Consider the following 26,348-nt stretch of genomic DNA (forward strand, 5'->3'; position numbering starts at 1 on the left):
AAACTAAAAACTAAAAACTAAAAACTAAAAACTAAAAACTAAAAACTAAAAACTAAAAACTAAAAACTAAAAACTAAAAACTAAAAACTAAAAACTAAAAACTAAAAACTAAAAACTAAAAACTAAAAAACTAAAAACTAAAAACTAAAAACTAAAAACTAAAAACTAAAAACTAAAAACTAAAAACTAAAAACTAAAAACTAAAAACTAAAAACTAAAAACTAAAAAACTAAAAACTAAAAACTAAAAACTAAAAACTAAAAACTAAAAACTAAAAACTAAAAACTAAAAACTAAAAACTAAAAACTAAAAACTAAAAACTAAAAACTAAAAACAAAACTAAAACTAAAAACTAAAAACTAAAAACTAAAAACTAAAAACTAAAAACTAAAAACTAAAAACTAAAAACTAAAAACTAAAAAACTAAAAACTAAAAACTAAAAACTAAAAACTAAAAACTAAAAACTAAAAACTAAAAACTAAAAAACTAAAAACTAAAAACTAAAAACTAAAAACTAAAAACTAAAAACTAAAAACTAAAAACTAAAAACTAAAAACTAAAAACTAAAAACTAAAAACTAAAAACTAAAAACTAAAACTAAAACTAAAATCTAAAAACTAAAAACTAAAAACTAAAAACTAAAAACTAAAAACTAAAAACTAAAAACTAAAAACTAAAAACTAAAAACTAAAAACTAAAAACTAAAAACTAAAAACTAAAAACTAAAAACTAAAACTAAAAACTAAAAACTAAAAACTAAAAACTAAAAACTAAAAACTAAAAACTAAAAACTAAAAACTAAAAACTAAAAACTAAAAACTAAAAACTAAAAACTAAAAACTAAAAACTAAAAACTAAAAACTAAAAACTAAAAACTAAAAACTAAAAACTAAAAACTAAAAACTAAAAACTAAAAACTAAAAACTAAAAACTAAAAACTAAAAACTAAAAACTAAAAACTAAAAACTAAAACTAAAAACTAAAAACTAAAAACTAAAAACTAAAAACTAAAAACTAAAAACTAAAAACTAAAAACTAAAAAAAACTAAAAACTAAAAACTAAAAACTAAAAACTAAAAACTAAAAACTAAAAACTAAAAACTAAAAACTAAAAACTAAAAACTAAAAACTAAAAACTAAAAACTAAAAACTAAAAACTAAAAAAAACTAAAAACTAAAAACTAAAAACTAAAAACTAAAAACTAAAAACTAAAAACTAAAAACTAAAAACTAAAAACTAAAAACTAAAAACTAAAAACTAAAAACTAAAAACTAAAAACTAAAAACTAAAAACTAAAAACTAAAAACTAAAAACTAAAAACTAAAAACTAAAAACTAAAAACTAAAAACTAAAAACTAAAAACTAAAAACTAAAAACTAAAAACTAAAACTAAAAACTAAAAACTAAAAACTAAAAACTAAAAACTAAAAACTAAAAACTAAAAACTAAAAACTAAAAACTAAAAACTAAAAACTAAAAACTAAAAACTAAAAACTAAAAACTAAAAACAAAAACTAAAAACTAAAAACTAAAAACTAAAAACTAAAACTAAAAACTAAAAACTAAAAACTAAAAACTAAAAACTAAAAACTAAAAACTAAAAACTAAAAACTAAAAACTAAAAACTAAAAACTAAAAACTAAAAACTAAAAACTAAAAACTAAAAACTAAAAACTAAAACTAAAAACTAAAAACTAAAAACTAAAAACTAAAAACTAAAAACTAAAAACTAAAAACTAAAAACTAAAAACTAAAAAACTAAAAAACTAAAAACTAAAAACTAAAAACTAAAAACTAAAAACTAAAAACTAAAACTAAAAACTAAAACTAAAAACTAAAAACTAAAAACTAAAAACTAAAAACTAAAAACTAAAAACTAAAAACTAAAAACTAAAAACTAAAAACTAAAAACTAAAAACTAAAAACTAAAAACTAAAAACTAAAACTAAAAACTAAAAACTAAAAACTAAAAACTAAAAACTAAAAACTAAAAACTAAAAACTAAAAACTAAAAACTAAAAACTAAAAAACTAAAAACTAAAAACTAAAAACTAAAAACTAAAAACTAAAAACTAAAAACTAAAAACTAAAAACTAAAAACTAAAAACTAAAAACTAAAAACTAAAAACTAAAAACTAAAAACTAAAAACTAAAAACTAAAAACTAAAAACTAAAAACTAAAAACTAAAAACTAAAAACTAAAAACTAAAAACTAAAAACTAAAAACTAAAAACTAAAAACTAAAACTAAAAACTAAAAACTAAAAACTAAAAACTAAAAACTAAAAACTAAAAACTAAAAACTAAAAACTAAAAACTAAAACTAAAACTAAAAACTAAAAACTAAAAACTAAAAACTAAAAACTAAAAACTAAAAACTAAAACAAAACTAAAACTAAAAACTAAAAACTAAAAACTAAAACTAAAAACTAAAAACTAAAAACTAAAAACTAAAAACTAAAAACTAAAAACTAAAAACTAAAAACTAAAAACTAAAACTAAAACTAAAAACTAAAAACTAAAAACTAAAAACTAAAAACTAAAAACTAAAAACTAAAAACTAAAAAACTAAAAACTAAAAACTAAAAACTAAAAACTAAAAACTAAAAACTAAAAACTAAAAACTAAAAACTAAAAACTAAAAACTAAAAACTAAAAACTAAAAACTAAAAACTAAAAACTAAAAACTAAAAACTAAAAAACTAAAAACTAAAAACTAAAAACTAAAAACTAAAAACTAAAAACTAAAAACTAAAAACTAAAAACTAAAAACTAAAAACTAAAAACTAAAAACTAAAAACTAAAAACTAAAAACTAAAAACTAAAAACTAAAAACTAAAAACTAAAAAACTAAAAAACTAAAAACTAAAAACTAAAAACTAAAAACTAAAAACTAAAAACTAAAAACTAAAAACTAAAAACTAAAAACTAAAAACTAAAAACTAAAAACTAAAAACTAAAAACTAAAAACTAAAAACTAAAAACTAAAAACTAAAAACTAAAAACTAAAAACTAAAAACTAAAAACAAAAACTAAAAACTAAAAACTAAAAACTAAAAACTAAAAACTAAAAACTAAAAACTAAAACTAAAAACTAAAAACTAAAAACTAAAAACTAAAAACTAAAAACTAAAAACTAAAAACTAAAAACTAAAAACTAAAAACTAAAAACTAAAAACTAAAAACTAAAAACTAAAAACTAAAAACTAAAAACTAAAAACTAAAAACTAAAAACTAAAAACTAAAAACTAAAAACTAAAAACTAAAAACTAAAAACTAAAAACTAAAAACTAAAAACTAAAAACTAAAAACTAAAAACTAAAAACTAAAAACTAAAAACTAAAAACTAAAAACTAAAAACTAAAAACTAAAAACTAAAAACTAAAAACTAAAAACTAAAAACTAAAAACTAAAAAACTAAAAACTAAAAACTAAAAACTAAAAACTAAAAACTAAAAACTAAAAACTAAAACAAAACTAAAAACTAAAAACTAAAAACTAAAAACTAAAAACTAAAAACTAAAAACTAAAAACTAAAAACTAAAAACTAAAAACTAAAAACTAAAAACTAAAAACTAAAAACTAAAAACTAAAAACTAAAAACTAAAAACTAAAAACTAAAAACTAAAAACTAAAAACTAAAAACTAAAAACTAAAAACTAAAAACTAAAAAACTAAAAACTAAAAACTAAAAACTAAAAACTAAAAACTAAAAACTAAAAACTAAAAACTAAAAACTAAAAAACTAAAAACTAAAAACTAAAAACTAAAAACTAAAAACTAAAAACTAAAAACTAAAAACTAAAAACTAAAAACTAAAAACTAAAAACTAAAAACTAAAAACTAAAAACTAAAAACTAAAAACTAAAAACTAAAAACTAAAAACTAAAAACTAAAAACTAAAAACTAAAAACTAAAAACTAAAAACTAAAAACTAAAAACTAAAAACTAAAAACTAAAAACTAAAAACTAAAAACTAAAAACTAAAAACTAAAAACTAAAAACTAAAAACTAAAAACTAAAAACTAAAAACTAAAACTAAAAACTAAAAACAAAAAACTAAAAACTAAAAACTAAAAACTAAAAACTAAAAACTAAAAACTAAAAACTAAAAACTAAAAACTAAAAACTAAAAACTAAAAACTAAAAACTAAAAACTAAAAACTAAAAACTAAAAACTAAAAAAAACTAAAAACTAAAAACTAAACTAAAAACTAAAAACTAAAAAACTAAAAACTAAAAACTAAAAACTAAAAACTAAAAACTAAAAACTAAAAACTAAAAAACTAAAAACTAAAAACTAAAAACTAAAAACTAAAAACTAAAAACTAAAAACTAAAAACTAAAAACTAAAAACTAAAAACTAAAAACTAAAAACTAAAAACTAAAAACTAAAAACTAAAAACTAAAAACTAAAAACTAAAAACTAAAAACTAAAAACTAAAAACTAAAAACTAAAAACTAAAAACTAAAAACTAAAAACTAAAAACTAAAAACTAAAAACTAAAAACTAAAAAACTAAAAACTAAAAACTAAAAACTAAAACTAAAAACTAAAAACTAAAAACTAAAAACTAAAAACTAAAAACTAAAAACTAAAAACTAAAAACTAAAAACTAAAAACTAAAAACTAAAAACTAAAAACTAAAAACTAAAAACTAAAAACTAAAAACTAAAAACTAAAAACTAAAAACTAAAAACTAAAAACTAAAAACTAAAAACTAAAAACTAAAAACTAAAAACTAAAAACTAAAAACTAAAAACTAAAAAACTAAAAACTAAAAACTAAAAACTAAAAACTAAAAACTAAAAACTAAAAACTAAAAACTAAAAACTAAAAACTAAAAACTAAAAACTAAAAACTAAAAACTAAAAACTAAAAACTAAAAACTAAAAACTAAAAACTAAAAACTAAAAACTAAAAACTAAAAACTAAAAACTAAAAACTAAAAACTAAAAACTAAAAACTAAAAACAAAAACTAAAAACTAAAAACTAAAAACTAAAAACTAAAAACTAAAAACTAAAAACTAAAAACTAAAAACTAAAAACTAAAAACTAAAAACTAAAAACTAAAAACTAAAAACTAAAAAATAAAAACTAAAAACTAAAAACTAAAAACTAAAAACTAAAAACTAAAAACTAAAAACTAAAAACTAAAAACTAAAAACTAAAAACTAAAAACTAAAAACTAAAAACTAAAAACTAAAAACTAAAAAACTAAAAACTAAAAACTAAAAACTAAAAACTAAAAACTAAAAACTAAAAACTAAAAACTAAAAACTAAAAACTAAAAACTAAAAACTAAAAACTAAAAACTAAAAACTAAAAACTAAAAACTAAAAACTAAAAACTAAAAACTAAAAACTAAAAACTAAAAACTAAAAACTAAAAACTAAAAACTAAAAACTAAAAACTAAAAACTAAAAACTAAAAACTAAAAACTAAAAACTAAAAACTAAAAACTAACAATTTTCTCAATTTCTGGAGTTTTTTTTTTGAAAAGGTCCAATAAACCAAAATTTCCAGTTTTTGCTTTTAGGGTGTTTTTGAAACCGCCTAGAATCAGGGGTTTTAAAAAACACCCAAAAAGCAAAAACTGAAAATTTGGTTTATTGGACCTTTTCAAAAAAACTCCAGATTTGGTCATTTTGGTCATTTTGGTCATTTTGGTCATTTTGGTCATTTTGGTCATTTTGGTCATTTTGGTCATTTTGGTCATTTTGGTCATTTTGGTCATTTTGGTCATTTTGGTCATTTTGGTCATTTTGGTCATTTTGGTCATTTTGGTCATTTTGGTCATTTTGGTCATTTTGGTCATTTGGTCATTTTGGTCATTTTGGTCATTTTGGTCATTTTGGTCATTTTGGTCATTTTGGTCATTTTGGTCATTTTGGTCATTTTGGTCATTTTGGTCATTTTGGTCATTTTGGTCATTTTGGTCATTTTGGTCATTTTGGTCATTTTGGTCATTTTGGTCATTTTGGTCATTTTGGTCATTTTGGTCATTTTGGTCATTTTGGTCATTTTGGTCATTTTGGTCATTTTGGTCATTTGGTCATTTTGGTCATTTTGGTCATTTTGGTCATTTTGGTCATTTTGGTCATTTTGGTCATTTTGGTCATTTTGGTCATTTTGGTCATTTTGGTCATTTTGGTAATTTTGGTCATTTTGGTCATTTTGGTCATTTTGGTCATTTTGGTCATTTTGGTCATTTTGGTCATTTTGGTCATTTTGGTCATTTTGGTCATTTTGGTCATTTTGGTCATTTTGGTCATTTTGGTCATTTTGGTCATTTTGGTCATTTTGGTCATTTTGGTCATTTTGGTCATTTTGGTCATTTTGGTCATTTTGGTCATTTTGGTCATTTTGGTCATTTTGGTCATTTTGGTCATTTTGGTCATTTTGGTCATTTTGGTCATTTTGGTCATTTTGGTCATTTTGGTCATTTTGGTCATTTTGGTCATTTTGGTCATTTTGGTCATTTTGGTCATTTTGGTCATTTTGGTCATTTTGGTCATTTTGGTCATTTTGGTCATTTTGGTCATTTTGGTCATTTTGGTCATTTTGGTCATTTTGGTCATTTTGGTCATTTTGGTCATTTTGGTCATTTTGGTCATTTTGGTCATTTTGGTCATTTTGGTCATTTTGGTCATTTTGGTCATTTTGGTCATTTTGGTCATTTTGGTCATTTTGGTCATTTTGGTCATTTTGGTCATTTGGTCATTTTGGTCATTTTGGTCATTTTGGTCATTTTGGTCATTTTGGTCATTTTGGTCATTTTGGTCATTTTGGTCATTTTGGTCATTTTGGTCATTTTGGTCATTTTTGTCATTTTTGTCATTTTGGTCATTTTGGTCATTTTGGTCATTTTGGTCATTTTGGTCATTTTGGTCATTTTGGTCATTTTGGTCATTTTGGTCATTTTGGTCATTTTGGTCATTTTGGTCATTTTGGTCATTTTGGTCATTTTGGTCATTTTGGTCATTTTGGTCATTTTGGTCATTTTGGTCATTTTGGTCATTTTGGTCATTTTGGTCATTTTGGTCATTTTGGTCATTTTGGTCATTTTGGTCATTTTGGTCATTTTGGTCATTTTGGTCATTTTGGTCATTTTGGTCATTTTGGTCATTTTGGTCATTTTGGTCATTTTGGTCATTTTGGTCATTTTGGTCATTTTGGTCATTTTGGTCATTTTGGTCATTTTGGTCATTTTGGTCATTTTGGTCATTTTGGTCATTTTGGTCATTTTGGTCATTTTGGTCATTTTGGTCATTTTGGTCATTTTGGTCATTTTGGTCATTTTGGTCATTTTGGTCATTTTGGTCATTTGGTCATTTTGGTCATTTTGGTCATTTTGGTCATTTTGGTCATTTTGGTCATTTTGGTCATTTTGGTCATTTTGGTCATTTTGGTCATTTTGGTCATTTTGGTCATTTTGGTCATTTTGGTCATTTTGGTCATTTTGGTCATTTTGGTCATTTTGGTCATTTTGGTCATTTTGGTCATTTTGGTCATTTTGGTCATTTTGGTCATTTTGGTCATTTTGGTCATTTGGTCATTTTGGTCATTTTGGTCATTTTGGTCATTTTGGTCATTTTGGTCATTTTGGTCATTTTGGTCATTTTGGTCATTTTGGTCATTTGGTCATTTTGGTCATTTTGGTCATTTTGGTCATTTTGGTCATTTTGGTCATTTTGGTCATTTTGGTCATTTTGGTCATTTTGGTCATTTTGGTCATTTTGGTCATTTTGGTCATTTTGGTAATTTTGGTCATTTTGGTCATTTTGGTCATTTTGGTCATTTTGGTCATTTTGGTCATTTTGGTCATTTTGGTCATTTTGGTCATTTTGGTCATTTTGGTCATTTTGGTCATTTTGGTCATTTTGGTCATTTTGGTCATTTTGGTCATTTTGGTCATTTTGGTCATTTTGGTCATTTTGGTCATTTTGGTCATTTTGGTCATTTTGGTCATTTTGGTCATTTTGGTCATTTTGGTCATTTTGGTCATTTTGGTCATTTTGGTCATTTTGGTCATTTTGGTCATTTTGGTCATTTTGGTCATTTTGGTCATTTTGGTCATTTTGGTCATTTTGGTCATTTTGGTCATTTTGGTCATTTTGGTCATTTTGGTCATTTTGGTCATTTTGGTCATTTTGGTCATTTTGGTCATTTTGGTCATTTTGGTCATTTTGGTCATTTTGGTCATTTTGGTCATTTTGGTCATTTTGGTCATTTTGGTCATTTTGGTCATTTTGGTCATTTTGGTCATTTTGGTCATTTTGGTCATTTTGGTCATTTGGTCATTTTGGTCATTTTGGTCATTTTGGTCATTTTGGTCATTTTGGTCATTTTGGTCATTTTGGTCATTTTGGTCATTTTGGTCATTTTGGTCATTTTGGTCATTTTGGTCATTTTGGTCATTTTGGTCATTTTGGTCATTTTGGTCATTTTGGTCATTTTGGTCATTTTGGTCATTTTGGTCATTTTGGTCATTTTGGTCATTTTGGTCATTTTGGTCATTTTGGTCATTTTGGTCATTTTGGTCATTTTGGTCATTTTGGTCATTTTGGTCATTTTGGTCATTTTGGTCATTTTGGTCATTTTGGTCATTTTGGTCATTTTGGTCATTTTGGTCATTTTGGTCATTTTGGTCATTTTGGTCATTTTGGTCATTTTGGTCATTTTGGTCATTTTGGTCATTTTGGTCATTTTGGTCATTTTGGTCATTTTGGTCATTTTGGTCATTTTGGTCATTTTGGTCATTTTGGTCATTTTGGTCATTTTGGTCATTTTGGTCATTTTGGTCATTTTGGTCATTTTGGTCATTTTGGTCATTTTGGTCATTTTGGTCATTTTGGTCATTTTGGTCATTTTGGTCATTTTGGTCATTTTGGTCATTTTGGTCATTTTGGTCATTTTGGTCATTTTATTCATTTTGGTCATTTTATTCATTTTGGTTATTTTATTCATTTTGGTCATTTTGGTCATTTTAGTCATTAAGGTCATTTGGTCATTTTGGTCATTTTTTTTTTCATTTGATCAATTTGGTCATTTTGGTCATTTGGTCATTTTGGTCATTTTGGTCATTTTGGTCATTTTGGTCATTTTGGTCATTTTGGTCATTTTGGTCATTTTGGTCATTTTGGTCATTTTGGTCATTTTGGTCATTTTGGTCATTTTGGTCATTTTGGTCATTTTGGTCATTTTGGTCATTTTGGTCATTTTGGTCATTTTGGTCATTTTGGTCATTTTGGTCATTTTGGTCATTTTGGTCATTTTGGTCATTTTGGTCATTTTGGTCATTTTGGTCATTTTGGTCATTTTGGTCATTTTGGTCATTTTGGTCATTTTGGTCATTTTGGTCATTTTGGTCATTTTGGTCATTTTGGTCATTTTGGTCATTTTGGTCATTTTGGTCATTTTGGTCATTTTGGTCATTTTGGTCATTTTGGTCATTTTGGTCATTTTGGTCATTTTGGTCATTTTGGTCATTTTGGTCATTTTGGTCATTTTGGTCATTTTGGTCATTTTGGTCATTTTGGTCATTTTGGTCATTTTGGTCATTTTGGTCATTTTGGTCATTTTGGTCATTTTGGTCATTTTGGTCATTTTGGTCATTTTGGTCATTTTGGTCATTTTGGTCATTTTGGTCATTTTGGTCATTTTGGTCATTTTGGTCATTTTGGTCATTTTGGTCATTTTGGTCATTTTGGTCATTTTGGTCATTTTGGTCATTTTGGTCATTTTGGTCATTTTGGCCATTTTGGTCATTTTGGTCATTTTGGTCATTTTGGTCATTTTGGTCATTTTGGTCATTTTGGTCATTTTGGTCATTTTGGTCATTTTGGTCATTTTGGTCATTTTGGTCATTTTGGTCATTTGGTCATTTTGGTCATTTTGGTCATTTTGGTCATTTTGGTCATTTTGGTCATTTTGGTCATTTTGGTCATTTTGGTCATTTTGGTCATTTTGGTCATTTTGGTCATTTTGGTCATTTTGGTAATTTTGGTCATTTTGGTCATTTTGGTCATTTTGGTCATTTTGGTCATTTTGGTCATTTTGGTCATTTTGGTCATTTTGGTCATTTTGGTCATTTTGGTCATTTTGGTCATTTTGGTCATTTTGGTCATTTTGGTCATTTTGGTCATTTTGGTCATTTTGGTCATTTTGGTCATTTTGGTCATTTTGGTCATTTTGGTCATTTTGGTCATTTTGGTCATTTTGGTCATTTTGGTCATTTTGGTCATTTTGGTCAAGTCAAGTCAAGTCAAGTCAAGTCAACGGACAAAAGGATCAAAATTGAAAAAATGGAAGAATGGACAAATTGGACAAAATTGACAAATTAACAAGTTAAATAGAAAAATAAATAAAAGACAATTTTAAAATCTATGATTCTTCTTTATTCGAACTCGATAAACTCGTCGACGTCACAATAGAACTAAAACGACACCTTCCCTTTCTGTCTCTCTGACTTACCTTAAGTAACGTTACGGGGGATCTTACTCTCTCAGATTGCATTATGTTTTTGCTTCTAAACCAACATTAGAATTGTATCACCTTAAAATTACGTGTTGTGTGTGTTTGTGTTTTCAATAAAGTGCGCGCAATTCGCCATCAAATAATACTCTCGTGTTCACACCTTCTCCGCCAGCAGCCGCACCTGGTCCTGGCCGCCATCCGGGCTGAGCTTGATTACTTTGTGCTTGCCGGTGGCCGCGCCCGGATCGTACCCGTACAGGAAGATCGACCCGATGACGAGCGCCGCGCCGACGGTGAACTGCATCGTGAGCGTGAAATCGAACAGATACATCGAGGCGACGCAGGAGATGATGATGGCGAGCGAGGTGGCGAATCCTTTGAGGATGTTGTCGGCGTACTTGACGACGACGGCGACGATGAGGCCACCGCCGGCCTGCAGGATGATTAGGTAGGTGATGAAGCCGTCGTAGCCGAAGAAGAACCCGTTGGCGGAGAGTTTGGAGCCGTCGTTCACGATGCAGGTGAGCAGGCCGAAGGGGAGGGAGAGCAGCGAGAGTTGGATGTTGCGCATCCAGATGGAGATGTCGGCGCCTTTGAGCATCTTTTCGAAGTAGATTCCGGCGAAGCCGGACAGGAAGCAGGCGCCGAGGGCGGCGCTGAAGCCGAGAAGACGGTTTTGCTCGGGTTCGCCGGGCATTTGTTGTTGGCGGGAAGCGGCGGTTCCGCTGGAGTCGGTTTGCGCCAGTTGGACGCTGGCCACGCCGATGACCAGGGCCACGAGGGCGGCCCACTGCGTTGGGAGGAGTCGCTTGCGGAGGATGATCACGGCGAAGACGGCCGTCGTCAGGATTTTCAGCTGGTACGTGACCTGGTAGGTGGCCGCGTCTAGGTGGGAAGCGGACACGTACAGCAGGTTGTTCTGCAGGATGTACAGGAAGGACGGAACGCAGATCTTGAGCGTGTCCATCGGTTGCTTCACGATTGTGTTGTGCAGGGTCGCCTTGAGCCGCAGCACGCTTTTGCCCTCCTCCAGGAAGACCAGCACCAGGCTGGTGGCCAGCTTGACCACCTCGGCCATTACGACGGCCGTCGAGCTTAGGAACATGTCGCCGGGCCGGGTCCGGGCGTAACGCATGCTGAGGCCGAGGATGGCATTCTGCAGGGTCAGCGTCACCAGGCTCAGATATTTCAGGTTGCTGTTGTTGGGCTCTGTGAACAAGTGTCCCGATTAGTCACATAACATACAAAATTAGCAAATTCTTACTCGGTGCCATCGCGGTGCGAATTTGGTCAAAACCAGTTTTCTTTGCTCCCTACTTGGAATCGTTCCAATTTCAAGTTAAACGAAGGTTATTCACTGTCTAAACGATTTCATCTCTTCCTTGCGTGTCACAATCGCTGAAACTAACTACTTAAGCTATCAAATCGTGCTTAAACCACTTAAAAATAAATCGAAACTCGTCTCGTTTAAAGTTGTTTAAAAACCATCTTCAGAATTTTTTGATTACGTTGACAGAATTGCATCTCCGGCTTGCTGTCTCGCTTAACCGTGTCGCAAAGATCCCGTAGAAAGAGTGAGACAGGATCAATCGTTGATTTTGTTTTGTTTTGATTGCGACCCCGGTTGACGTTTCTCCGCAAACCGGTCGGTAATGCAGTGCGAAAGCGTGATGTTAGCCCGCTTGATTGAGTTACAAAAAAATCTTGAGCATCCCCAGTGGCAACTGTCAAATCGCAATCAAAATAAAAACAAAACGCGCGTGGTGTTGTGAGGGCAGGTGCGGTCGGAGCACGATTTTTTGTTTCGGATTCTTTTTAATTTGTGGAATTTAAGGAAAAACTAAAAGTTTACTAGCAATGCAAACGTCTCAGATTTCCGATATTGTGCAGGTGGAGCCCGGACGGGACAATCCGATTTTGTGTAAGTTCTTTAGCTCTCATACTTATTTCCAGAGCAACATTTGAAAGGGGCGGTACGACATTGCTCTTACGGCCTTTCGTCCCATTTAAACGCGTGTAATGAAAGGCCGTAAGAGCAATGTCGTACCGCCCCTTTCAAATGTTGCTCCAGATTTGAAGGCTTAAATTAATTTACAGTAAACATTCGAAAACCTGGAGAAAAGTTATGATATTAACCCTCTATTGCCCAATTTTTTTTTCGAAATTTTTTATTCTTCCCGTGTTTAAGGGAACATTTTGACCAACTTTTGCTCTACGAAAAATTTTACTTCTCTTGTTTTATGTTTTTCTTATTTATTTTTTTAAGTATTTTAATTTGTTTTTATTTTGATTAATTTATGTTTGTTCGTGGTCGAAAGCAACAAAGCTCAGTCGAGACACGCACCACTCTAGGCGTAATGGGGGGGAGAAGTGGTAGGATTTCAAGTGTGACGGGTTTCGATTTTTTAAATCGAAGCCCGTCTAGAGGCGGGGTTACGTTGTAGAGGATTAATCCCGTAGACATTACCGGAATAACTTTGAATAACGTATTTATTTAACATCAGTATTTAACATCACTTTAGGTAATATTGATACAGATTAGTTTGACACCCCGTTTACACGAAGTTCACACACACTACTAAACGTCTGTTTTGATAGTGTGCGTGAGCGCCGTGCAAAAAGTGACAGTTCGTCACTTTTTAGTTTGACTTTGACCAACCAACGGGGTTACAAACTTAAAAAGTTTCAAATGGAAATTGGCCAACCACCGGGGGTTGAGTGTTTTTGAATTTTACTACTTCGAATATATTTGAATTAAGAGGCACTCAATCAATGCAGGTTCCATTCCAGGATTGAAATAAAAAAAACATAATTTGTAATGCGAAATTTCCAAAAAAAAATTAAAAAATATATTAAAAAGTAAAAAAATATATATAAAACGTGACAAAATTTAGATTCCAAAAAATCATGATCAAATTTTTAAATACTTAAATTCTATGAATTTTAAACTCTTAATTACTGAATTCTAGATTAAATTTTCAAAACAACCTATCCCTCATGGGTTTCCTATGCAGATAGGACCTTTTGAAAATTTAATCGAGAATTAATTTTTTCTCTGTCTTTAAATTTTGAATTCTCATTCGAGCTGTCACCTTCGGCGTGCTAACATCGTGTCGAATAAGTAGCTCTCGCGAAAAGTTAATTTATTACCGCTCCCGGTGTGTTCGCCAGCACCCTGGGGAAAAGAAAGCAGCCCAAGCCGCCGCCGCTACCCGGCGAAGGCTCACCCGCACGGGACAGTTCGTCGCAGATCCTGCAGCGGGTGAATTACAAAAAGGTCCGCAAACAGCAGCAGGAAATCGCCGCGACGACCCCGCTTTCAAGACGCCATCGAAGAAATTCGCTCGGCGGAATCTCGTCGACTTCGGACCAGCTCAACAATCATCGTCCTGGCACCCAACCCGGAGGAGGCACTGGTGGTTTCCCGACGTTTAACCAGTACGACGCGCTCGACTTCGACATCTCCGGCGACGATGAGGAGAACAACAACAATGGCGGCGATGGGGAAACTGCTGCCGCTGGTAGTGGTGCTGCCGTTGGTAGTGTTGTGAAAAACCCGGTTCTTGTACCCACCAAGGTGAGATGTCCGCCGATCTTTGTCTACGGTTCCAGTGTCCCGGCACTCAACCGGCTTTTGTCAACAACCCAGCTGGGCATCGACGACTACATCCTGCGGGTAAACAAAGGCTACATCCAGATCAGGGTGTCGACTAAAATTCACTTCACTGCTGTGGTGAGTACATTGAAAAATTCCGACGTCCAGTTTTATACACACGGAACCAGCGACGAAACACCGGTAAAAATTGTTCTTTCCGGGCTGCCTGTGTTCCCCGTCGAAGACGTGAAACTGGAACTCGAAAGTGTTTTTCTGCGCCCTACCAGCGTCCGCCAGATGGGGAAGTCGAAACACGGCGACTACGCGCTGTACCTGCTGCAGTTCGAGAAAGGAACGGTGAAACTCCAGGAGCTGCAACAGATCAAGGCCCTGTTCAACGTCATCGTTCGCTGGAGGCACTACTCCAAGAAGAAGTCGGATGTTGTCCAATGTTTCCGGTGCCAGCAGTACGGGCACGGGATGAGAAACTGCCATCTGGAGGCCAAGTGCGTGAAGTGTGGCGAGCGCCACCAGACGACCGCATGCGTACTCCCCGCGCGAGCCGACGTCGTGGTCAACGACGACCGCTCACAAATCCGCTGTGCTAACTGCAGCCAAAACCACACAGTGAACTACAAGGGTTGCCCCACCCGCCTTAAGTACCTGCAGGACTTGAAGGTCAAGAAGAAGACGAGTCCCGCCGGCAGAAGCAACGCTCCGAAGGTGTTTGTAGTTCATGCGCCTGTCCCCAAGCCACTGGGTGGTAACTTGAGCCAACTGCTCGGCAGCATCGCGAATCCTGGGGTCTCGTACTCGCAAGCCGTGCAGGGCCAACCCGAGTCGTCAAACTTATTTACCGTTGAAGAGTTCATGAGCCTAGCCAGTGAACTCTTCACTAGGCTTTCGAATTGCCAGTCGAAAGCCATGCAATTTCTCGCCCTCAGCGAGCTCATTATCAAGTTTGTTTATAATGGCCAACCTTAGCTCGCTGAAGGTGATGAATTGGAACTGCCGTTCCATCCGCAACAAAGTTGTGGAATTTTTCCACTTCCTCGAAGCTCACAAAATCGACATCGCTGCAATCACGGAGACCTGGCTGCAGCTCAACAACTCGGTGTACCACGAAAACTACACCATTGTTCGCGCGGACCGTAATTCGCCGGATGCTGCTCGAGGGGGAGGAGTTGCACTTCTGGTGCGTAACGGGATAAAGTACTCCAAGCTCGAAACTTCGACCCGGGCAATCGAGTCCGTTGGGGTCACGATCAATGTGGATCCCGCACCAGTGAACATCGTTGCTGTTTACTACCCTGGCTCGACCCGCAGGGCAACGCTTTGTCAGTTCCGACGTGAAATACGGCAGCTCAGCAGCATCGATGGGTCAGTCTTCCTGGTGGGTGATTTGAACGCGCGGCATAGGATGTGGAACTGCACCAGGGCCAACAAGGCAGGACAAATACTGCACCAAGAGTACGAGTCCAAGGACATCTACATACACGCTCCGGATACTCCCACCCGCTGCCCCGCTGGACGAGGGAGGCCTTCCACGTTGGACCTGGTCATCTCAAACAACCTGGTGCAGATGTCGAAGCCGATAACGCACGTCGAACTGTCGTCGGACCATCTGCCGGTCACCTTTACGATCGACGCTGACGTTCCAGTCGCCCCGGCTGGAAGACTCGTCCGATGCTTCGACAGAGCGAACTGGAGCACATTTGCTCGCTCGATCGAGCGGGAGGTCGACCTTAACGCAAGCTGGATCAACGATCTGGATCGCTCGGAGAAAATCGACGACGCCATCGACAAGTTCACCGCCATCCTCAAAGCAGCTGAGGAAGCCGCTGTCCCTTCGCGTAGGATCCTACCTCAGAAGAAGGACATTCCCGACGAGCTGAAGCTGCTAATCCGGCTGAGGAACGTGCGGCGTAGACAGTTCATCCGAAGACGGGACCCGCTCATCGGAGCGGTGGTGACCCACCTGAACAACGTCATCAGCACCAAAAGCGCCGAACACCGCTACAAAAACTTCGGCACCTTGCTAAGGACGCTGGACAACGGCAGCAACAAGTTCTGGAAGCTTACCCGCAACCTCCGGAACACGGTCAAGTACAGCCCCCCGCTGAACGTCAACGGAGACCTCGTAGCGAGCCCTTCAGCGAAAGCCGAAGCGCTCGCGAGTGCATTCGCCGCTGCCCACAACAACGAGCAACCAGGTGATCCCGAAACATCGGCCGCTGTGGAGAACGCGCTTGGCCACATCCGAGCGACAACTCCTCCCGTGCCTCCGGCCGCCCTTGTCAAGCCGAAAGAGGTCAAGGCGATCATCCGCACGCTCAAAAACCGGAAGTCTCCTGGGCAAGACGGAATCCGGAATACGTGCCTCAAGCAGCTGCCAAGAAAAGGGTTGGTCGTCCTGACCAAAATCTTCAACGCTTGCCTGGCCTTGGGCTACTTTCCGGCCGGCTGGAAACACGCGAACGTGATCGCCATCCCAAAGGCGAACAAGGACATAACCAATCCAGGTAACTACCGCCCGATCAGCCTTTTGAGCAGCCTGAGCAAACTCCTGGAACGGGTGATCCTCGCCCGGATAAACCGTCACCTGGAGACGGAGCAACTCATCCCACACGAGCAGTTCGGCTTCAAGCCGGGGCACTCAACGGTGCACCAACTCGCCCGTATCTCGGAGATGGTGAAGCGCGGTTTCCTGGCGGGGAAGTCGACCGGCATGATCCTTCTCGACGTCGAAAAGGCCTACGACTCCGTGTGGCAGGACGCCGTGGTCTACAAGCTCTTCCGCTCGAACCTCCAGCCGTTCCTGGTCAAGATCGTCGAGTCGTTCCTGACAAAGCGGTCGTTTACGGTGACGGTGAATGGCGAGCGTTCCTCCGTCCACAACATCCCCTTCGGCGTGCCCCAAGGATCAGTGCTGAGCCCGACTCTCTACAACATCCTTACCTCCGACGTGCCGATGATCGATGGAGTGTCGTACGCATTCTTTGCGGATGACACTGCATACTTGGCATCGGATAAGGACCCGAAGATCGTCGTCACCCACCTACAAGCGGCACAGAACAACCTCGAGGAGTTTCAGCGGAAGTGGCGCATCAAGCTGAATGCTGGGAAAACCCAGTCCATATTCTTCACCAGGAGGCGTGCTGCTCGGCACCTTCCCCGCAGATCGATCAGCGTCAACGGCCAGCCTGCAACGTGGGACGATGATGTCACGTACCTGGGAGTGGTGCATGACAAGAAGCTAAAGTACGACAAGCACGTGAACTACATCATCGGGAAGGTGGATCGGTCCACCAAAGCGCTCTACTCCCTGCTGAATCGGCGGTCGAAGCTGAGCATCAAGAACAAGTCGCTCGTTGTCAAGTGCATCATCCGTCCAATGCTGACCTACGCTGCTGCGGTCTGGGGCAACTGCGCCAAATCGCACCGTAAGCGACTCCAGGTGAAGCAGAACAAGCTGCTCAAGATGGTGCACAACCTGGACCCGTGGTACCCGACCGACGATCTACACAAGCTGGCCGGCGTCGACACCATCGACGCAAGCATCGAAAGGGCAACGAGAACCTTCAGGACTTCGTGTGGGATGTCAACGAATCCGCTCATCGAAGCACTCCTCCGTCAATAACTGTGATATTAGTTTTTAAGCCAAACTTAGATCTAGGGTTTTTTCTCAAAATTTATTTTCCCTAAAAGAACACCCAGTTAGCAAAATCTAAACGCAGAAATATGTATCCTCCCTGCAAAGGCTTATGAATTGATCTCAGTTGAAAGGTTCTCCAAATCTCTGAATTGCAAATGTAACATCCTGGAACAGAACTGTTAAATTCTAATAAAAACACAATTGAAATTGAAAAAATAAATTTTGAATTCTTATATTAAATTAAAAATTGAAAAAAATATGGATTCTTTAATTCTTAAACCCTTAGTTTCTATATCCCGAAATTTTTGAAATTCCTACACACTTTGATTTTTTATCGAATTCGGTAGTAGAAAAACCGGTAAAGTTTAGATCGGTAAGCCATCTGTCAAAATGAACAAAATTTCTCCGAATTGCGGTTGTACGATGAACAAACATGATCTTCATTACTGAATTTCGGTATGTTTTTACGGAATTCGTAAATTGGGTACTAAAGCCCGATGTCAATTTTTATGTGCAACGGTAAAAAACACGATTAAAAACCATTTCTGATCACTTTTTTTCATTTTAATACAATTTTTTTTTGACAAAACAACATTTTTTCGATGGATCAACTATGGTCCCCTTGGAACGAGCTTTCAAGTAGGACCTTTTCTGTCAAGAAGGACCGCGAGGTTAATTTTTCAAAATTGATTTAAAAATCCATTTTAAACTCTTTGTGGTCGTACAAAGGGTCATTGTACTCAGAAAAATAAGCTTTATCACTGTACACAATAATATCAGCAATCTAAGCTTCATTTTAGGACCCAATTGTCGGTTTACCGAACTGTTCAGCAGTTGAAAATTTGGCAAACTTTACCGAATTCGGTAAAAAAAATCTAAGTGTGTATTCTTACATTCTTAAATTGAATAATTCGCAGTTTCACAAAATTGAAAAAAATATTTTTTTTGAATCATATTTTAAGCTAGCGACTAAATATTTGAAAAGAATAAAGATGTCGTGTTTCGATTAAAGACTTCCAACATTTTCAATTATTTTTGAATTAAATTTATTTCTTAAACTTCTTAATTTATGATTTTCATAAGTTTTACATTTCTAAATTTTCTTTTTTTCGAATTCTTAAATTCATTAATTTAAAAAATAGTTTTAAATTTTGTTTTTAATTTTTGAATATTTTTTTTCATTTTCTAATTTTAGAATTTGAATCTATTTTTTATATTTGAACAAGCTCTTCCCGGCAAACTTCGTCCTGCCCTTTTTTGGTTTCGTGACGTTTCTTGCTTGTTTTCTAATTCAGCCTCCTGTGATCTAAATTTTAGTTTACGTAACTTTTCCCATACAATCCGCAGATTTTCCGGAATCGGTTCCAGAGTGGCCAAAGTTGTAACTTTTTGGCGTAAGAACCTTCCTTGAACTTATACGAACCTAACGCAACAAAGAGCACCTCGATCCGACGTTTCGTGTTGAATTGATTCGCGTTCGAACAAAACCGTCGAAATTTTTTATATATATACAAGCTCTTCCCGGCAAACTTCGTCCTGCCCTTTTTTGGTTTCCTGACGTTTCTTGCTTGTTTGCTAATTCAGCCTCCTGTGATCTAAATTTGAGTTCACGTAACTTTTCCCATACAATCTGCAGATTTTCCGGAATCGGTTCCAGAGTGGGCAAAGTTGTAACTTTTTGGCGTAAGAACCTTCCTTGGGCTTATACGAACCCAACGCAACAAAGAGCACCTCGATCCGACGCTCCGTATTGAACTGATTCGCGTTCGAACAAAACCGTCGAAATTTTTTATATAAATAGAAGAAGATATATTGATTAAAAGATTTTTTATTCAAATGAATTTTTGAATATATGAGTTTCTTTGCTTGAAAATTTAAAGTTGTTAATGCTTTTTTCTAAGTTTTACAGTAGTTGTTCGGTAACTGGGCTGCTTTTTAACTGGTCGCTCGATAATTGGGCCTTAGCCCAGAAAGCAGACAAACGTCAAAAAACCAAAACAAAAATTAAGTTTGAAAAAAAAAACAAGTTGTAAAAGAAATAAATCAATTTTCTGAAACTTCGGACAACGAAAACATCAGTCGTCCACAAGTCTCTAATTTGGTGTCTTGGGCAAAGTTGTAGGTTACACTCTATCATAAAAACTACCCTTCGTTATTGGACTTTTCACACAAAAAAGGTGCACATCAAATTTTGGATTGCCATTTCAGTAAAATAAATAACAGATACGTATTTCGTCTACTACTTGCAGCCTTCATCAGTGTTCTGTTCTCGCCAACAGAAGAGAACACTGATGAAGTCTGCAAGTAGTAGACGAAATACGTATCTGTCAAGATATTAAAAATATATAGCGGAATTAAAAGGAACAACTCTCGGGTTAGTTTTCAAAACGTCGTAAGAGCCAAACCCCTCAAGTGGAGAAAACCGATGAACAAGTTTTCGACCATTATTTTAATTCTTATTTATATGTAAGTGGGTTTCAAGGGCATATTTTTAGTCAAAATCATTGCTTTGACTATAAGCTATGGTTGTCATATCAAGTGAATTAATTTTTTTAACAATTAATGTGTGTTTTAGCCTTGTTTTACCACACCAGGTTGATTCGACCTTTTACATGAGCAAATTGTCTCATACGTCCCTGTACTTGGGACATTTTTTGAGTAAGAATGACAATACGACCATTGGCAAAATTTATTTATTTTATGACTAAACCACATTTAAATCAAACATTATTATTTTGAACATCGTTTCAACACCCCCCGCAATGAGGGCAGTCGATGTTTTGTGTTTTTGGAGGAGATTGGGAGAAAACATCGCAGGGGAGAAAGGTCCAACTGACAGATTTTATTCTCCCTCTCTCGCGTTGGCTCATACGCTAGCTGAGAGCACGAACAAAATGACGAATTACCACTGATTTGTTTATCTTTTCTTCAGTGGTCTATAGGACCTTGAAGAACTCGGGGTTCCTGGAGTTTTGAGAGGGCGTTTATGCGTGATAAGATGGATGCGGTCATTATCGCTTGTTCCTGAACAGATTATGCAACTTGATTTTGTGTTGGTTTAGGCTGCCACACAAAATGATGATTTTGGGGGAAGCTAGCCGTCTCTTCCGGAATAAATGACTGAAACTGGGTTTTGCTGGCTGGCAAATTGGAAAATATTCTTCGCGCATCCTTTAAGTCATATAATCAGCGCAATGTTTTTAACGGGATGCCAAATTTTCATCATTTTTCGTTAAAACTCATGTGCGCATAATCATAAAGCAATTAAAACTGACCTTACGTCCTTTTTCTATGAGCGTAAGTACATTTTCGAAATTATCAGTACTTACGACCTTGCATCACCAAGGACGTATGTGACTTCTCCGTATGAAAAGCACATTCGACCTTTTATATGCGGGCGATATTTTTGTTTAAATTTATTTTTTTTGGAAATTCTGCTCGAGTAGATCATTAGTAGTGCGTTAGAAGAGTGCAACCGTGCCAAAAACTCAATTTTGAACAACTGGCGCTTACGACCTTTTGAAAACAAACCCGAGAACTCGTCTCTTTGTATTCATAGTAATGCATTCTGCTAAAACGCTCAACCAAACCACAAAATAAATAACTGAATTCGGCTGAGATTCGGCAATAAATAAAAACATTGCTGTAAAATCAGTAACTGCACAACTGTCAAACTGGAATGTCACTTATGACTTATTGTTTGGATGCCGCCGAGAGAAAATGAAGAAAAATATGAATAACAAACGCCCCGATGCTAACCACCTGTTTTTTCTAGGTTTGGAGGATTGATAAAATAAATGAATTGATAACAGTTTTTTAAATAATTTTTTATATTGCTTATTGCGAGATAAAATCACGTTTCTCAATCGCTGTGAGTGACTAACTTGAGCAGGTTAAAAATCAGCAAGTTGAACTGAAATTCTGCATTGATTTGGCTGTCAACTTGGTTTGTTTTTAATATTTTCCAAAAAGTCAGCTGAAAACTCAAGGCATCCTTTGACAACAGCCAAAAATTTGTTCTGCGGTTGTCATGCGGCTGTCATGCGACCATTATCTTCGGTCATATCGCCGCGCGTGAGCTCTAATTATTAACGCCCGCAGTAATACCTGAAATACCAGCAATGATTGCAGAAACTTCTTCAAATGATCTGTCAAACTGACACAAGAAAATTACTGAATTTTCAGCAAAATAATATGATGTTTCTTTTGCTGAAATTTCAGTTGTTTTGACAACAAGTTTAGTGAAATTTTAGTAAACTATCTGTCAAAGTGACAAATGTCAGTTAAATGGGAATTTAGCAAATCTAAATTACTGAATCATTTACTGAAATTTTAGTTGATGAATTTTCAGTAAAACTTTTCTGAATTTCAGCAAAAAAAAATTGGTGTGTGCAGTGGTAATGTTATAGACATAACCAAAAAGACGAAGAAATTAATTTAAACTTAGGCTAGCATATTTATTGGTGTTAACAAATTTAAAAAAAAGATATACCTACTAATCGAATGTAATTCTACAATTCTAAAAAATTCTCTCACACAGTAAACTTCCAAAATGCGGAGATGAGCTTCAAGAAGGACCGCCGCATCCAGAGCTTCCGCGCGGTGGACGTTAATCGCGAAGCGGCCGCCAAATCCGGTGACGATTCATCCTCCACCTCGTCCCGAATGGTGGTGGTGGGCTGCGATCAGCAGGTGTACCGGGGTTACGTGGGCGAAGGTCTGCCGACGGAGTTGATGCGCAGTTACGTGGCGATCCGGAACCGGAAGAGCGGCAAGATGCGGCTGATTCAGCTGGAAGAGTGTACGATGTTGAATGCGTGCTATGATGATAACAAGAACAAGTTCCGGGAGGAGGATCACTCGAAGACGGCGATGAGGAAGTTTGGCGGGAAGGTCGCGATGCAGGCGCTGGAGCGGATCGAGCGGGCCGATGCGAACATTGATGTGGCGAATGAGAGCATTCAGAGCATGATGGAGAAGTACGACGAGTCGCAGTTCTTAGACGATAGTGAGTTCACCAAGAGTCGCGTTGAGGGCGAACTCATTCTGGCCAGTATGAAGCCGCCGAGGAATCCGGATGCGAAAACGGCTGCTGATTTGTACGTGCTGGACCAGCTGATTCCGAAGTCACTGCTCGTTCATCTCAAGCAGGTTGGACTCGGCTTTTTGGAGAAGGAACCCGACACGCTGGAGCTGGCGAACGTCTACCTCACCAACAAGGTCAAATCGGTGCTCCAGTGCAAGGAACCCGACTCCAAGCAGGGCATCGAAACGCTCCAGATTTCCCTCTTCATGGACGCGCTCGTTCGTCTCCTCTCGTCTAAGGGTCGCCTCCTGCGCAAGCAGGAACTCTCCCCCTTCTCCAAGCAGCTCGACAAAGAAATCAAGCAAAGCTTCTCCCAAATCAACTCCCACGAACTCACCAAAACCCGATACACCGAACACAAAGCGCTCACGTACTACCTCGCGTTGGCGTTCATCCTCGAGAACGGAACCATCGACGTGGAGCAGATTCACAACGGGCTCGCCATCAGCAAGGTGGAGTTGCTCAAGTTTGCGGCGTTCATCGGTGGGTCGTACAACTCGACCAAGAATTGTCTGGTGCTGCGGCTTGGGGGTGGCGCCGATGCCGCCTCGGGGACGTTTATGGCCAAGCGGCGGTTCGTGAGGCGCAAGTAGGAACGATGGCAAAGGGGAGGGGAATTTGAATTGAATATAATGCTTATTCGTTGAAAGAGTTGGTGTTCTTTATTGATCCGAAACTGTTGAAAATATCATGTTAAGCATTCTCTTTTTTTTAAATTGAACTCAGTTAAAAAAATGATAAAATTAACATTGAAAATCAAAAATTAAAAGAAAAAAAACATTCTAAAAAATTTAAAAAAAATAAATTATAAGATTATGAAAAAATTTAATTTCTTTAATTTTTATAATTTTTTAATTCTTAAATTCATAAATTTTAAAATTCTTAAATTCTGAAAAAATTCCTGAAATCCCAAAATTTCAAAATTCTTAGGTTCTCAAATTCCTCAATTCTTGAATTATTAAATTCTTAAATCCCTGAATTCTAAAATTCTTATATTTTTAAATTCTTAAATTCTTATTTTTTTTAAATTCTTAAATCCCTAAATTCTTAAATTCTTGAATTCCTAAATTCTTAAATCCCTAAATTCTTAAATTCTTAAACTCTTAAATTCTTAAATTCTCAAATTCTTAAATTCTTTTTTTATTCTTTATTATAGAGTTTTTCAGCCGGAGGCTGGTTCAACTCGTACGTTCTTAAATTATTAAATCCTTAAATTCTTAAATTCTTAATTTTTTTAAATTCTTAAATCCCAAAATTCTTAAATTCTTGAATTCTTAAATTCTTATATCCCTAAATTCTTAAATTCTTAAATTCTTAAATTCTTAAATTCTTAAATTCTTAAATTCTTAAATTCTTAAATTCTTAAATTCTTAAATTCTTAAATTCTTAAATTCTTAAATTCTTAAATACTTAAATTCTTAAATACTTAAATTCTAAAATTCTTAAATTCTTAAATTCTTGAATTCTCAAATTCTTAAATTCTTAAATTCTTAAATTCTTAAATTCTTAAATTCTTAAATTCTTAAATTCTTAAATTCTTCAATTCTTCAATTCTACAATTCTTAAATTCTTCAATTCCTAAATTCTTAAATTCTCAAAATCTCAAATTCCTCAATTCTTAAATTATTGAATGCTTAAATTCTTAAAATTCTTAAATCCCTAAGTTCTTAAAATCTAAAATTCTTAAATTTTTAAATTTTTAAATTCTTAAATTCCTAAATTCTTAAATTTTTAAATTCTCAAAATCTCAAATTGCTAAATTCTTAAATTATTGAATGCTTAAATTCTTAAAATTCTTAAATCCTTAAATTCTTAAAATCTAAAATTCTTAAATTCTTAAATTCTTAAATTTTTAAATTCTCAAAATCTCAAATTGCTAAATTCTTAAATTCTAAAATTATTAAATTCTTAACTTCTCAAAATTCTTAAATCCCTAAATTCTTAAAATATAAAATTCTTAAATTATTAAATTCTTAAATTCTTCAATTCTTAAATTCTTAAAATCTTAAATTCATAAATTCTTAAATCCTTAAATTCTTAAATTGAAAAATTCTAAAAATTACTTAATTCTTAAACTTTCATTTTTTCAATTCTTAAATAAATTAATTCTTAAATTCTGAAAGTTCTTAAATTCTTCAAATTCTTAAATCCCTAAATTTTTAAATTCTTCAGTTCTTGTATTCGATTTTTTTTAAATTCTTGAATTAATAAATTTTTAAATTTTATATTCATTAATTTTCAAACTCTCAATTTTTTTACTGTTCGATTTTAAAATAAATAAATTTTTAAATTTTTGAACTCGAACTTTTAAATTTTTAAATTTACAAAATGTTTAAACATTTACAAAATATTACACATCTCAAATTGAAAAATTGAAAAAAGTGATTTCAATTTTTTTATTTCTTAAATATTGCCATGTTTATTCAAAGCAAAAAACCAAAATCCGTCCTTTAAATTTTGGCATTTGACTTAGGCATGTTATGCGGAGTTTTGCGTTTCTTCCGAGCTCCGTACTAGCCTTAAGAATCTGAAAATATTCTTTTTTCATTTTTTTTTCTTTCAGAGGTTGTAGGTATCCAGATTTTTAAGCAAGGATGGCGTTACGAATGGTGCACGCCCGAATTGTCAAAATCGCTCAGAAGTACCAACATGACAAAAAAGAGTACCATGGCATGACAGCCACGCTTTTTTGTCATGTTGGTACCACTGAGCGATTTTGACAATTCGGGCGTGCACCATTCGTAACGCCATCCTTGCTTAAAAATCTAGATATCTCACCAAGTATTGGTCTAATGCTAATGTGTTACTTCATGTTGCTGATTTGATAAATAGCTCGAAACAAATTTTGAAAAAAAAACCTTTCGGCTCTGTTTAATTCTTTTCAATTCAAAGTTCACGTGTTTCTGGGGACTCCAAAGTTCATGCCGATTCTTACAAAACATAACAGCAAAATAACAGTTGAGTTCAATAATTTCAAATTAAATTAAATTAAATTTTAAAAGCAATTGCAATAATTATTGCATAAACGAAACTTTTTTCTCCCAAAACTCATTTGGTTCGGCTGAACAAAAATAACTCATAAATTTGAGCTCTTCCAAACAAGCGTGTTCAAAATTACTCTTTCGCAACCTACTTTACCGACACAATCATGCAGACTTTTCACCACCCCTATACAGACTCCCGCTGACGCAAATTTCCGCCAACACTGTGCGTGCTGCATCGTAGTGTGCGTGCCCGTCACGAAGGTGTTCGCGGTTCGAGAACGTTTTGCGACAAAAATTCGTTCAAAAAGTGCACTTTTCTGCTCCAAACCGCGTCGGAACATTGCCCTCCGCGCGCCGGAAGTGTCACCCGGTGCGGTGGTTCGCGTTTCCGCCCGAACCGGCACGGTTCGCAACGGTTTCCGGTGAAATTGGCAAGGATTTTTTTTTGGTGGTGGCCTGCTGCGATTGTGTGAGTGTGTTGGTGAGAGCGCGCGAAGGGAGAACTGTCAAAAACATCAACAACAGAGAGCGCAGAGGGAAGGAAGAG

At 34.7% G+C, this 26,348-nt stretch overlaps 2 protein-coding genes across 2 annotated transcripts; one reads left to right on the forward strand and one right to left on the reverse strand.

The window, feature by feature from the left end:
* Positions 1-10,379: 10,379 nt before the first annotated feature.
* LOC120413370 (UDP-N-acetylglucosamine transporter-like) lies at positions 10,380-12,020 on the reverse strand. Its single transcript, XM_039574154.2, has 2 exons — positions 11,746-12,020; positions 10,380-11,690 (listed from the first exon to the last, which is right to left on the reverse strand). Exons 1-2 carry the CDS (start codon positions 11,753-11,755, stop codon positions 10,636-10,638), a joined length of 1,065 nt encoding a protein of 354 aa, XP_039430088.1. The 5' UTR covers positions 11,756-12,020; the 3' UTR covers positions 10,380-10,635.
* Positions 12,021-12,240: 220 nt separating this feature from the next.
* Positions 12,241-23,443, forward strand: LOC120413341 (uncharacterized). The gene is made up of 2 exons (XM_039574120.2): positions 12,241-12,402; positions 22,272-23,443. The coding sequence occupies exons 1-2, from the start codon at positions 12,339-12,341 to the stop codon at positions 23,408-23,410; spliced, it is 1,203 nt and encodes a 400-aa protein (XP_039430054.1). The 5' UTR covers positions 12,241-12,338; the 3' UTR covers positions 23,411-23,443.
* The last annotated feature ends 2,905 nt before the right edge of the window (positions 23,444-26,348 follow it).

The sequence above is a fragment of the Culex pipiens genome, chromosome 1 (assembly GCF_016801865.2).
Source record: "Culex pipiens pallens isolate TS chromosome 1, TS_CPP_V2, whole genome shotgun sequence".
Taxonomy (NCBI): domain Eukaryota; kingdom Metazoa; phylum Arthropoda; class Insecta; order Diptera; family Culicidae; genus Culex; species Culex pipiens.